The sequence below is a fragment of the Odontesthes bonariensis genome, chromosome 18 (assembly GCF_027942865.1).
Source record: "Odontesthes bonariensis isolate fOdoBon6 chromosome 18, fOdoBon6.hap1, whole genome shotgun sequence".
NCBI classification, from domain to species: Eukaryota; Metazoa; Chordata; class Actinopteri; order Atheriniformes; family Atherinopsidae; genus Odontesthes; species Odontesthes bonariensis.
Window position 1 is genome coordinate 35,102,727 of NC_134523.1, and position 13,462 is coordinate 35,116,188.

The window sequence follows — 13,462 nt, forward strand, 5'->3', positions numbered from 1 at the left end:
CTGCACGACCGCCTCATAGCAACTGTCAAACATGGCGATGGTGAAGGGCTGATGAGTTGAGCTTCGGAATCGACCATGCACTCAACTCCTCTATATGCCCGAGTGTTCTGGAGTCAAATGTGAGGCCATGCACTCCCATTCTTGCCATTACTTTGACATTAATTCTATTAATTGGCAGTTTAAAAAAAAAAAATGGAGCCCCGAGAATTATCACACTGCAGCAGGGCTGAAGAAAAAATGTTCTAACAAAAAGCAATCACATGATTTACTGACGGGACACAAGAAAGAACCACTTCACTGCATTTAGAAAATGTATTTATAGACATCCATCTATACAGTTATGTTTAATAGTATATATATAGATATATATATTATTACATACTTATATAGAGATCTATGTATACTGCCGTTGTTTCACAGAGGAAAACAGACCCACATGTTATCACTGTTAACACAAAGACAGAAGCTCTGGATATCAAAGACCAAACATTCTGAACTCATGGAACAATAACAAAAATATTTTAACACCAGTGACTCAGCTGTTAACTCAACATATTTTCTTAAATTACAATCACTTAACAGACAGTACAATCATATCTTAAGTGGAATAGTCCTACTAATCACTAACTACACCCAGCTGAAGTATGTACAGGACTCTGAAACAGAAATGCAGATTGTTCAAGCAGGAGGGGGCTGCTGGTGACAGAGAAACGTGTCCTGTGCCTGCTGTCCCAAAACCCGAAAAAAGAAAAAAGAGACTCCAAGACCTCAACATGAGGGGATGGGAAACCGGACTCTCAAATCAGTTCAAGTCCAGAATGTCAGGGTTTTGGTGTCCATCTCCACTGATCCACGAGAGGAAATCTAACGATACATTTCATTTGTCACAATGCCCAAATAATTTACAGACAAAAAAAAGAAAAAACAGCTCGTATGCAAATGCACAGTACTTGTGAATTGAGACCTCTGCTTTCAAAATCACTGAACTTAAACATTACATTCTACTTTCTTGAATGGCCCCACTGGAAAGCTGAGACTCTTAGCAGCTTTATTCCCCATGCCCCCCCCCCACTGCTGTTTAAGGTTCAGCCATTCATTTTCTATATTCATTCAGATTGATTAAGCCACAGGGGAAAGAAAAAACATAAAACTATTTTTTTGACTCGTTGCTACTCTGATCAAATCAAACAAATCAGTCATATATTGCACTGTGAATGCAAAAATCTCAGTCTACACTACACAGAAAAGTGCTTCTAACATTTGTACAGGGGTTACATACAAACACCAGAAACATCCACATCAATCAGATCAGTGTGTCTGTATGTAAGCACTACCATCACACTGGCTGTTACGCCCAACAGTACAGTAAAAGAAGGTTTAACGGCCTGCCGTGCTGTTCTCAAAGCCCCTCGCTGAGAGGTGAGGTGCACAGGGGAATGAGCGGGAGGTGAAACGGAGCTCCGTATTCGTATGGCCTCCGTGTTTTAAGGTTGGGGAGGTCAGGTACTCGAGGAAACTTTAGAAATGGACCTTGAAGGCCAGCAGCTGCTCGGAGTGCATGTTGTTGAGCGAGCGCAGGTCGGGCAGCTTCAGCAGCAGCTTGGTGAAGATGGCCGACTCGTTGGGGTGCTTCCTTGTGATGAGGCTTCGCAGGGCGCGGATTAGCGTCTCCTGCAGGGCCTCCACAGAGTTCACGTTCTCGATGCCGGAGCGATCTGGGAGGGAGAGGGAAGGGGAAGCAGTGGTTAGGCTGATGGCTAAATACAGTTTGGATTGAAAAAGAACATGAATTCAGCAGTTCCTACAGGTCCAACCAGTCACTGGAATCTGCATCTACACGACCTGTCCCCATCCAAACTGGCACGCCATGGTTAAACTGAATTTATTGTAAATATCTGATTTGAATATCATTTGTCCTTACAGTTGTGTTGTCGATGTTTTGAATTTACAGAAACTACTCGTCTAATATGAATGGGTAGCGTTTTTTAAAATTCCTGTATGTAGCCAGCTTTTATCGCTTTTCTTTTTATTCACATTTTGGAAGATTTGAAGAAGAAAGGGTGTATAAAAAAATGATTCAAGGAAAGAAAAGAACTCGAGGTTATTTTTGCCTTTTGTGAGAAAGATGTGATGCATGTTCAGGGGAATGGAATTGCCTTTGTGAATCTCATCCAGCCTGGCAAAGACCAGAATGATGTGACGCGACAGACAGCAAACCTTAAACTCACTGACTGGCATCAATGTAAAAATTGCAGGTTTCCCCAGAGATGAAGTAATTCCTGATGAAGAGCTGACTCAATTTCCTCTTGTGGATGTCCACCACAGTTGTTTTTTGGTTTGTTCTGTTGTTGTTCCTGTTTTTAAGGTTGATTGCCAACTAGAACTGCTACTTCTACTGAATTACGAGAACAAGCAACATGGCCTACACCACCATCCTTTCACTACGCGGCCTAGATTATTCACTTCACACCTGTTAACAGATATACAGCATATCTGATTCATATATCTTTTTAGCAGCTTTTTGTTTCAGATTTGTCTCTGTAGTGAATAATTTTAAAAAACGCTTGGAAGAAATAGCCAATATTACACGAGAGCCCTGAACAGGAAGTGAGTTGTTGTGATAATTGTGAGCCGATACATAAAAGTATGAAGGAATCATTGATCATTGAGATCAGCCTTTCCTTAAACATCTTCCTCTCTTATTGGAAGTCAGTGGCAGCAAGTGATGATGCGTTCACCATCATTCTGTTAAACCCCGTGTAAGACCGCTGACAAGCATCATGAACCCACCGGCAGAGACTAAGACCACAGCAGTGAAGAGGCTCATCTCCTCCTCACTGAGGCCCAAGTTCATGAGCTTCTCGCTGAAATCAAACATGGAGTTGAGGAGGTCCCCGGACCCCATGGCCCTCAGTGCATCCACACTGTACTTCTTCCCACCCAGAAAGGTGACGGTGCGCTCCTTCACGTCAAACAGTGAGGCAAAGCGGACCACCAATACCTGCAGGACATGACAACACCTGAGTACACTGAGTATCTCACTAAAACTCCCCATCATCTGCTGTATCCTGGAAAAAATGTTCATTAAACAGAAATAAACACACTATGTACCTCAAAGGTGCCGGCCTTCAGCAGGCTGACCTGGTCGTGCTGTGACAGGTCTCTGAAACCTGGGATTTTCTTGGCAAACTCCACCACCTCCCTGACAGCGGGGGTGAAACTTTGGGAGAACTCTTCCCATACCTCATGGCCAGACTTCTGGGGGTCCACGTGAGCAGATGTGTTCATGGGGCAAACCTGGGGACAGACATTCAATCAGAGTTCCCATCAGTCTGACCGCTGAGTCTCTGCCTGCTTTTATCAGTAAACTCTGAGATGCTGAACTGTCCAAAATGAAGGAATGAAAAAACCCTGATGGAATGATTTTTCCTTTTCTGGAAAATACTGAACTAACTCTGTGCTGCACAGATATTCTCTCTTGCAGTGTGTCATCTTACCAGATGCATCCTGTTGCCTCCTCTCCACAGAGGCTGGCTGTAGGCTCTGTAGGCGCAGCCCTCTGTGGGCGGAGCTCTCACAGCTCCATGTATGTAGGCTGGAGAGTGGCTGGCAGTGGCGCCCCTGGACAGTCTGAATGGGCACTCGTTGGGGGTGTTCTCTTCCTTCCCCTGAGGACCTACGTTCGAAGGCGAGTTGTTTCCTACCACAGTGACCAGGTTGTTGTGGTGGTTCCAGGCATTCTGCCCCTCCTCCATGCGGAGGTTATTGTTGGCTTTCCTGAAGCCATTGTTCGGGGGGGCGTTGCACAGCTGGGGTGCCTCAGCGGCAAGGCTGCCCTGCTCTTGGTTGTACATGAAAGTCTCCTGATGGGCCCTGGTCACCGAGCCAATCACTTCCTCCTCGCTGCCGTCCGAGGATGAGCTGGACCTGGTGTCCATGGACACAGCGGGCTTGGGACCAGAGCTGGACTCTGATTGGCTGGAGTGTGGTGAAGAGCAGTGGGCGGGAGTGGAGCCGGCGTCCTCAGAGGTAGGTTCAGTGGCGCTGGCTGGCAGCGCTTTGGCGGTGGGCAGCGTGTGGCTGCCGTGCAGCTGGCTTTGCAGCTGGTTGTTGTTCATCATGTTGTTCATGGCACTCTGCATCTCCAGCAGCATGCGCTGCTTCTCCCGCTTCGGGATTCGACCAAAGCGCACAGCTGAACAGAAAGAAGAGAGTATTCAATTTCATTCCTTCACAGTTTTTAGTTGGATGTTTCAAAGAAAGGACAGGTTTAATCGTGTAGTCGAACAATTACCATCTCAACCTCTGTTAACTGCTCTCTAGTTAAAATCCTCTAATGATGAGCTGGATTAACTAGTATTAAAAATGTGTGTTATTGATAAGACTTTTTCATAAACTTTCTTCACCATCTGTTTTATGTTAATGTTTATGCATTTAGCAGACGCTTTTATCCAAAGCGACTTACAATTGAAAAAAATATAGAACATTACAGCTAATATCAAAGCTAACGATAAGCTACATAGAAGGAAACCACAAGTCAGACTCTGTCAGAGGTGACAGTGTAGAGATGGAGTGCAGGCATAGAGGGAAGTACAGGGTCAGTGCTAGGATAGAAGATGCTCTCTGAAGAGCTGGGTCTTTTAGAGTTTCTTGAAGATATTCAGGGACGCCCCTGGTTCTGATTTTCCATCACAGAGCTGTTTTATATCTTTCACTCACAGTCTCTGGACATCCCAACCATCAGACATTTCTTGAAGCGGCACTGCTGGCAGCGGTTCCTGTTGATTCTCATGATGGGGCAGCTCTCGTTCTTAAGGCACTTCTTGTACTGGATGTTCTGCTGGATGCTCCTCCTGAAAAAGCCCTGAGGAGGCACAGAGACCAACAGCCCAGTGTGAAGACGATAATGAGAGTCTGGACTCCTTTAAGGGGAAGTATGGGATCTTCATGTCTAATGAAACATGAACTTATGCTTCTCAGAAGGAGCTTTTTCACCATTACAGGATACTACAGGATTCCACAGGAGGCAGATCACTCACACTCACAACAAAAATAGAATCAGAAAATAATCCACTTGTACTATTTTCATGAGAGGAAAATGTAGTTTCCTTAAACTATAAACATTCTTTTTGCAGGGTGGGCTTTATTTAAAAGAAATTTAAAGAAATTGCCTGTATTTTTTCAAAACTTGGCCCGTGTGTGCGTGTGTGAGCATGCACTGCTGCCCAGTTAACTAGGCCACTCGACCACATGAAGAGTAAACTAGTTTCACTGAGATTCTGTTTGTAGCTACACAGATGGCTGTGCCTGCACTGACCCACTTCAAGAACAGCCCGTGCTGACTGCTACACCCAGAATCACACTCCTTGAGTGTCCTAGGAGTGTGTGTGAGTGTCCTAGGAGTGTGTGTGTGTTTAAAAGAGTTGCCCTCACCTTGCAGCCTTCGCAGGCATGGACTCCGTAGTGGAAACCGGAGGCCACGTCCCCGCACACCTTACACAGCAGCACCAGGCCATTGATCTCTGATGTATACAAGAACACATTCTTACAGTTCATCTGAAAAAAAACGTGCACACCAGTGATTTTCTGCATGTTTAACACTTCAAATATGGAATGCTTTCATTCTACATCAAATCCAACCATCCAACAGGGTTAAGCAGAAGACCGTCGTAGACCAGTTTCCTCCTTCTACCCAGGACCTCTGCTTTGTGTCTCCAAATGTAATGAAGAGGGCGTGACCCAGATTCCACAGCAAGAACAAGAATGTTCCGTTCTCCAATTAATGAGTGAGACGTTTTATAGGTTGATTTCAGCACATTTTGGTTTTTCAACTATAAACTCTTTGACATCAAAAAGAAGGAAGGTCCCGAGGCAACTCTGCTGTTAAGTCCTTTGTTTTATTTTTTCACACGCACCGACGCGTTTCGACTCACAGGAGTCTTTTTCAAGGTGTAAAGGTGAAAAACATCACAGGTGTGTTTTAAAAGGAAATCACATAAGGTCATGTGACCAGGACATAGATTGGCTGACCAATAGGGAAGGGGAGAGTAATGAGGGAATACCAAACAGCCTTTTGTTTTGCAAACACCAAACCTGGGGCCCGTTGCACAAAAGTAGGATTTAGACATCCAGGATGAATTACTTAGCCAGATTCAGACACGGATTCATCAAGCCAGGTGAAACCGATCCCGGATAAGTGCTGCACACGGCTTGCTTAAATAGACCCCACGATCGATCATAGATTCACTGATTTACCATGGCAACAAGGGCGGCGTATTTCTCCCCAGCGGAGCAAGAATTATTAATGGAAACCTATGAAGAGGTGAAGGAGAAAATAAAACGAAAAGGAAATACTGCCACAGTCAAAAAACAAAGGGAGCAAGCGTGGCAAACCATTGCTGACCGCCTGAATGCGTAAGTCAGTGTTTCCCAACCGGGGGTACGCGTACCCCTAGTGGTACACGGAGGTACTGCAGGCGTCACACTTTTATGGAGGACTGTTTATGAAGGAGACTCCAGTTTTGTGATGATTGTTACATGAGTTAGGCCTGTTAATGTATTCTTAAAAAGAGAGAGAAATGAGTTATGTTCATGTATTCTTAAAAAAAAGAGAAATGTTACTTGTTTCAGTTAGATAACAAAGGAAGATTATTTTGATTTAGTATTTATACTATTTTGGTTAATTATTTATATTCAAGAAAATGTTTTTTATTCTTATGTTGAATTCAACTGAGGTTATAAAAAAGAGAGGGAAAGCCTGAGAATTTTATGTTCAAGTTAAGGATATTAAATTAAATGATTTTCATGTAATAACCACTGTGTTGCTCTACTTTTGGAGAATCATCACACGCGTTGTATGTGTGAGGGGGTACTCGTGGTGTGACAAGAAGGCTCAGGGGGTACTCAGGCCAAAAAAGGTTGGGAAACACTGGCGTAAGTAGTGCACAAATACACACTCACCACTCCACTGAAACTATCACAATTAGGCAATGTTAATTAACATATCGACACCTTCCTAAAATAATCGCCCAAGTCATTTTTTGGCATCAAAGGTGTGGTCCAAAAAATGCCTAAGTCATTTATTTAATCTTAGTTTTTATGAAAAACAATAAGTGTTCTTATGTCAAGCATCCTTTGATACATACTTACTGACTGAAATTATTATTTTATGCTATAATTTAACTTTTGGGGGGAGTTTTTTGTGTTTCCTGAAAAACCTGAAAAAATGACTTATGCGATTATTTTAGGAAGGTGACGATATTTGAAAAGATATTTGTAGCCTACTTTGATTATGAATAAGTTGAAATTGACTGCATGTGAGTGAAATTATCTAAATGTAACTCCATGCTCCTCCACTGTTTCATTGTGTGTGTGTTTTTGTGTGTGTATCTTTAACATGACTGGGCCAAAACGGACATGGCAGCAAGTCAAAGTGAAATATAAGAACATCCTGCAGAATGGTAAGTCCCCTGACAAATACTTAACAAGTGTACTTTTTATTAAGAATGTGCCTGCCCACAGATTGCCTGTACTGTGCATTAATTGGTTTAACATCTTATCATTTCAGATGGTCTGCAATGCTGACTATTTGATCAGTAATGTTGTGGCAAAGTGGCCCGGCTCGGTCCACGACTCCCGAGTGTTTCGGAACTCAGAGATCTATCGGCGCCTATCACAAGGTGAGCCACAGAAACTCTATTGATAACCACTTTTAACATCATGGCTGTGTTAAGAATGTCACTACTTATGAGGTTGTGATGGTAACATTTTGTATTCACAGGTGAATTCCTGGGTGTATTGCTGGGTGACAGAGGGTATGCCTGCCAGCCTTTTCTGCTCACTCCATTTGCAGACCCTCTGGAGGCACAACTGGCATACAACCATGCCCATGCCAGAACAAGGGCCCGGATCGAAATGACATTTGGCCTACTGAAGGCACGTTTTCAGTGTCTGAACCACCTGAGAGTCAGCCCAGACGGGGCAGGTGATATCACTGTGGCCTGTGCTGTCCTCCACAATGTGGCCTGCCTGAGAAAGGAGAGGGCCCCCAGAGTGCCAGCTCTCATAGACTGGGACAGTCCTGCCATCTTCCCGCATGACGACTGTGGTCGGCTGGTCAGAGACCAATATGTGTTAAATTATTTTAATTAATATTGCATGTTTATTTAAGTTGGGCCTGCAATGGCAGAGGAATTTTTGTTAGGTTTTTGTGCTGTATAGGCAAGGCAATTTTATTTGTATAGCCCATTTTTACAGTTTGTCTCAAACTGCATGCTTTGATTCTGTGCTTTTTGTCTTGTAGAGCACTGTGTGACTTCAGTTTTGAAAGGAGCTGATGGTTTACTTGCTTTGATTCATCCTTGTTCAATAAAGGAACATCATGGTACACTCTAATGTGTATTTATATTTATATGGTGATGTACTTTATGTGTAGTCTGTGGGAAACTAAATTATCTAGTGGTTCATCTAAAATCATCAGTTATCTAAAATTATTGTAATTAATGATCACAAATGTTTCAATAATGATAGTGGGTATAGTTAAATATTTTAATAATGTTCTAGGCAGTGGAATAAATATTGGTTTCCATTTGTGGCGACCGCTAACTGAGATAAGGAATGAGATTAAATAGATCCTGGAACTTAGCCTGGTCTGGAGCAGGCTAGCTTCACAGAATAAATCTCCATGGTAACTTACATCTGAACATATCCCACTTCCCTCTATCCCACTTTTGTGCAACTGGATCACGGATAAGTTGATCCAGGATAGCCAACATATCCCGGCTTAATCCCTTATCCTACTTTTGTGCAACGGGCCCCAAGTGACACACAAACAAAACAATATTGTAAAGACCATAAAGCGAGCAAAAAAATAAATAAAAATAAAACACAAAATAAAACAAACATTGCTAAATGGTCTTGCAAATGGACACACCAAGAATTTTTTCCAATGGGATTGGCTCACTGGTGGACTAAGCAAAAAACATCTATCAGAGCATAGACCAGCATTAAAACAATACAGAGCTGTTATCAACAAGTAAAGGCGGCACAGGTTCAAGGCTGGTCAAATAAAAATGAAAAATACAACACATCAGTATGAAATACCCCTATGCAGGACCAAAGACAGTATTAAAAATGGGCTACAGGAATGGGGAGAAGTCAATCTCATCATTAAGTCCAGGGAACGTGGTGGCATTAAGTTTATCTATCCAAAACGTCTCGCGCTGGAGGAGGCGTTTAAGTCGGTCACCTCCCCTTGCGGAGACACTTATCAGGAACATCTCTGTTATCTAGAATAATCTAATGTGGTCCTCATGTCTGTACACTTTAATGCTTTTCAATAGGATGCAGTCTGATGAGACACTGTGACCCAAAGCAACTTCACTGGTAAAGTAGAATTACCACAGTTTGGATGAAAAGATCCAAGACTAATGAAACTTCAAGCAGAGCTGATAGATTGGATTGGATGAGTGTCTCGTGAAAAAAAATCGTATGAGTATTCATCAATAAAAGGTAACACTTATGAGAAACGAGACAGCAAATATAGAAAAATACTGATTTCCCAGAGGTCGATCAGATCTAGCCACACGAACATGAAATGTGAGACAAAACACTCATTGTGGGTTCTGTCTTTGGAACAGTAAATCTAATCAGTTTAAAGGATAAAGGAATAGAAGGATAATTATTTGCAATGTGGAAAAACCTCTGAGCTGAGAGACTTACATGAATATGCTGAGATCCAATTGGGCTTTAAGTAAATTTCCTTCATTGTGCACTCAACAAAGAAAAAAAACAGTAACTTGGATTCAAACATTCCTGTTCTTTCCTTTCACAAATTATCCTACAAAAAGTGTTTTTTGTTCATTTTTTCATAAGGAAAACCACTGGTGAGGACTGAGTTCTGTTGCTGTAGGACTGAACAGCTTCTAGCTGTATTGAAGAATGGGAATTTTTAAATGTGTTGCACTAAAACGTTTATTCTGGGATTAAACCAATGCAAAGAGCTCTGCAAAAATCGCAGCCCACAGCTTTTAAAAACACATGTAAAGAGTGTGTGACTTACTCGTGATGCCACATTTTCCTGAGGATGAGGAGCGCCCGCTTTTCTGAGTCCCTGGAAGATTTTGCCTGCCTGCAGCAGGCGCGGGGCTGGTCGGCTGGCCCGGCCGGCTATGGCTGGGCGAGGAGCCTTGGACAGGCGAGGATGACTGGTAGCTGCCATTGGAGGAGTCACTATGGCAGGACTCCGGGCTGGAGGTGGAGCTGGACGAGCTGATGTAGGCTATTACACCGCCAGCTAGTGCAGAGAGGAGAGGGATGGGTAAAAAGTCAACACTGAACAGAACTCTGAGCCTAGAAAAAAAACTGTCTGGTGAAACGCTCATTCTGATAACAAACATTCCTAATTGCCCCTTGGGGATAAACAAAGTTTTTTCTGATTCTAAAACATGCGTCTTCAAAGCCTGATTGAAAACTATTCAAAGTTGAGCTCTTTAAATGTCTTATCTTGGTCTGATCATCTGCTAAGTTTGCATTTGCATCAAATCAAGGAACGACCAATACTTTTAGGTTCTGAATTAACACCAATGATTTCTCAGTTACTGTATCAAAATAGTTGCAGATGGTTTCAGCTCCAGGATGATCCAGGATTGCAATCGATCCCCCAAAAACTACTTTTTTTCTCCTGTCAGAATAGGAAACTACAGCTGTGTTGATATATTATCAGAAATCGATATCTGTTAAATATGGCATTGGCCGTTTCAGCCACGTATCAATTATTGCCTCCTCAACACGAGAACTCTGTAACCACTGCTGTGACTTCTCCACGCCTTCATCTTCCTTTTCTGTGGGTGGCTCTCTTCTCATTATCTGATCAGCTCTGGTAGCTTTCACTCCTTGATGCCATCTCCCCGCTGTTTACTTCACCTTTAGTGAAAATAACTCAGCCACCAGCACCAAGACACTTGCCCTGTGTGGAACTAACCAGCTTTACTTAAAGAGGCCAGATCAGGATACAACAATAGCCTCCTCTGCCTGTGGGAGGTAGGCACACAAGTTGCCGTGTCGCTCCACCCGCGTTCCCCCTTTAACATTGGCTGACCTGATTTCTTTTTTTGTCAGTCACAGTGGTTAAGTAACAGCCATTACATAATGTCAGCTTGACATGGGTGTGTGCCGTAGTCTGGCCCATGCCCTGTAGCCACTCACATTTTCAGGCTGCACACAAACAGAGCTTACGCCAAACCATGTTCTATAACGGGTTGACTTTTATGGATTTTATTGTTTTATGATTTAAAACAACAATAAAAACATCCATCTCCACATTATCACACAGCAAATCAGATGTAACAAGAAAGCATGCCAACATATTAGGCGCTTACACACCAACTGTAAAAAGTCACTCTGTTGTGCAGGAAAAATGCACCTTGCATAAAGCATTTTGTGATAAAGGATTTTTATGATATTATTTACAAGCCTTTCACTCCCTAATTTAACATTTGCCCTTTTTATTATAACCGAATACATATCAACACAGCACAAAATTCAAGTGATGAACTCTAAATTCTAATTTTCGCAATGACTAATTGTGTGTCTTGTGGAAACTAGAGCACTGCATCATTTTTTTCCAAAAAATGTGCTGCATTCAAGTCCAACGCGAAATACAAATTTCCACACAAATTAATAAAACTTGAACTTGTCTCAATGCTTTAGGAGAGTTTTTCTTTAATTATACAACCTGTGGTAATTGAATTAGATTTTTAATCAGGGTCACTTTAGTTTTTTGCAAGAAAGTATAAAACTCTAAACTACTTAATATCACAATTGATATTGTTATTCTAAAAGCTCAAAATAAGCCATGTTGACAAATAAATCCCAATACACAATTTCATATTAAATGTCACTTCTAGATTTTTTTCATCCCATGTTCTTAGATACCACTGCAAAGGTGTTCTATAGTCCGTTAGTAATGAACGCACCATAACTTCAGACGAGTTTTTTCAACGCGCCCCAACGTGGAGCGAGCATGTTTCTCCGCGTGAAAACTAGGTCACCGCGCTCTGCCGCGAGACGTCTCACGTGTATCCGCCGCGAGTCCCTACACCAGCCTGCTGGGGCAAATTATGTAATGCCTACGTCACTTCGCTGCTCGGCCAATGAGCGGGGACGCAAGGCGAGCGTAAACACAGGTGCACATGGCTAGGCTGTGTGGTCCATGTGAGCAGAGGACTGCAGTGCTGCCACAGCCAGCTACTGTGGGTCAGAACAACAGCACCCCCTGGCAACTCCTAACCCAGTTTAATATTAACACACAACAACAAGGCTTTGCCTTTTGGACTTCGTCAGAATGTAAACATTATTGAAATTAAATTACGCGACCTTGTTGTATTATTCGTTTTACTTTAACATAAGATAACTTCATTTAACCCCCTTGGCAGTATGTGACAACAAGTCTATTGGAACAAGCAGCAGTTACTTGTCATTTAAATGCACTTTAAAGCACACTCACCAGATTTGCTTAACTCCATGTCCAGTTGGTTTTCCTCCTGTTACCTCGCTGCTGAAGCCGTTGTTCTGTTTTGATGTTCAGCAACTGAAAAGTCGCTGATAAGATGCAGGTTCGAGAAACTATCTGCGAGGCTAAAACACGTATATTTACCAAACTAACACCGAGTGAAGACCCTTAATGCTGCAGTCTGTCGTTCCAGTCAAAAGCGTAAATTTACAGTGATAAAAGAGAGACTGTCATTCGTCAAATCCGATGCGGTAAGTTTTCACAGAGCAGCTTCTTCGACGCTGAAAGGACAGTTTTTTTCCTCCGCTTCGCTTCTTTCTGCAGAAAGGTTCTGTCTCGCGCTCACTCTGATCGAATTACAAAGGCAGATACAGTACCTTCTTTTTATGGGCAATGCGAGGAGAACAGACACTTCTCACACGTAACTCCAGGTGAGTTGGACTGGTTTTACAGCGAATGTTACAAGCGAGCGTTGTGCAACCACGTGACCCAGCTCCTCGGCTCCTCCCTCAGCAGAGCCCTGCGTTGGTGTTCATGTAACCCACTGACATACTTTCACCAGTGAACTTAGACACTTGGCAAGTGAATCACGATACAGCGAAATGGTAGTGCATACGCCAAGTTAGTCTGAATCCATATTTATATTTTATTTATATAACCACCTCGATCACTGTATGGTACGGCAGCCCCACCGTGAAAGACCGCAAACGCCTGCAGAGAGTGGTAAAGACTGCATCTAAGATCACAAGGACACCACAACCATCTCTGCAGAGCATCTACCAACGGAGAGTCCACAGACGAGCTGCCTCCATCATCAAAGACCCCACACACCCCCAGCACGGACTGTTCTCACTTCTGCCCTCAGGACGGAGGTTCAGGAGTGTGAAATGCAAAACCACCCGATTTAAAAACTCTTTCTTTCCCACTGCCATCAGATCACTGAATTCTGCC

General features: G+C 42.9%; 1 protein-coding gene and 1 long non-coding RNA gene across 2 annotated transcripts; one reads left to right on the plus strand and one right to left on the minus strand.

Moving 5' to 3' along the window:
- Nucleotides 1-298: 298 nt before the first annotated feature.
- On the minus strand, nt 299-12,975 carry nr1d2b (nuclear receptor subfamily 1, group D, member 2b). Its single transcript, XM_075450491.1, has 8 exons — nt 12,506-12,975; nt 10,061-10,294; nt 5,434-5,522; nt 4,720-4,864; nt 3,498-4,195; nt 3,112-3,297; nt 2,791-3,001; nt 299-1,715 (listed from the first exon to the last, which is right to left on the minus strand). The coding sequence occupies exons 1-8, from the start codon at nt 12,522-12,524 to the stop codon at nt 1,519-1,521; spliced, it is 1,779 nt and encodes a 592-aa protein (XP_075306606.1). The 5' UTR covers nt 12,525-12,975; the 3' UTR covers nt 299-1,518.
- Nucleotides 7,392-7,969, plus strand: LOC142368343 (uncharacterized). The gene is made up of 3 exons (XR_012767317.1): nt 7,392-7,460; nt 7,568-7,679; nt 7,781-7,969. It is a non-coding gene; the product is annotated as an uncharacterized LOC142368343 (long non-coding RNA).
- Nucleotides 12,976-13,462: the final 487 nt, after the last annotated feature.

Coding starts and splice junctions, on each gene's coding strand:
- nr1d2b (XM_075450491.1), bottom strand. Junction 5,523..10,060: donor AGGAAAATGTGGCATCACGA/GTAAGTCACACA, acceptor TGTATACATCAG/AGATCAATGGCCTGGTGCTG. Junction 4,196..4,719: donor GGTTGGGATGTCCAGAGACT/GTGAGTGAAAGA, acceptor CTTTCTGTTCAG/CTGTGCGCTTTGGTCGAATC.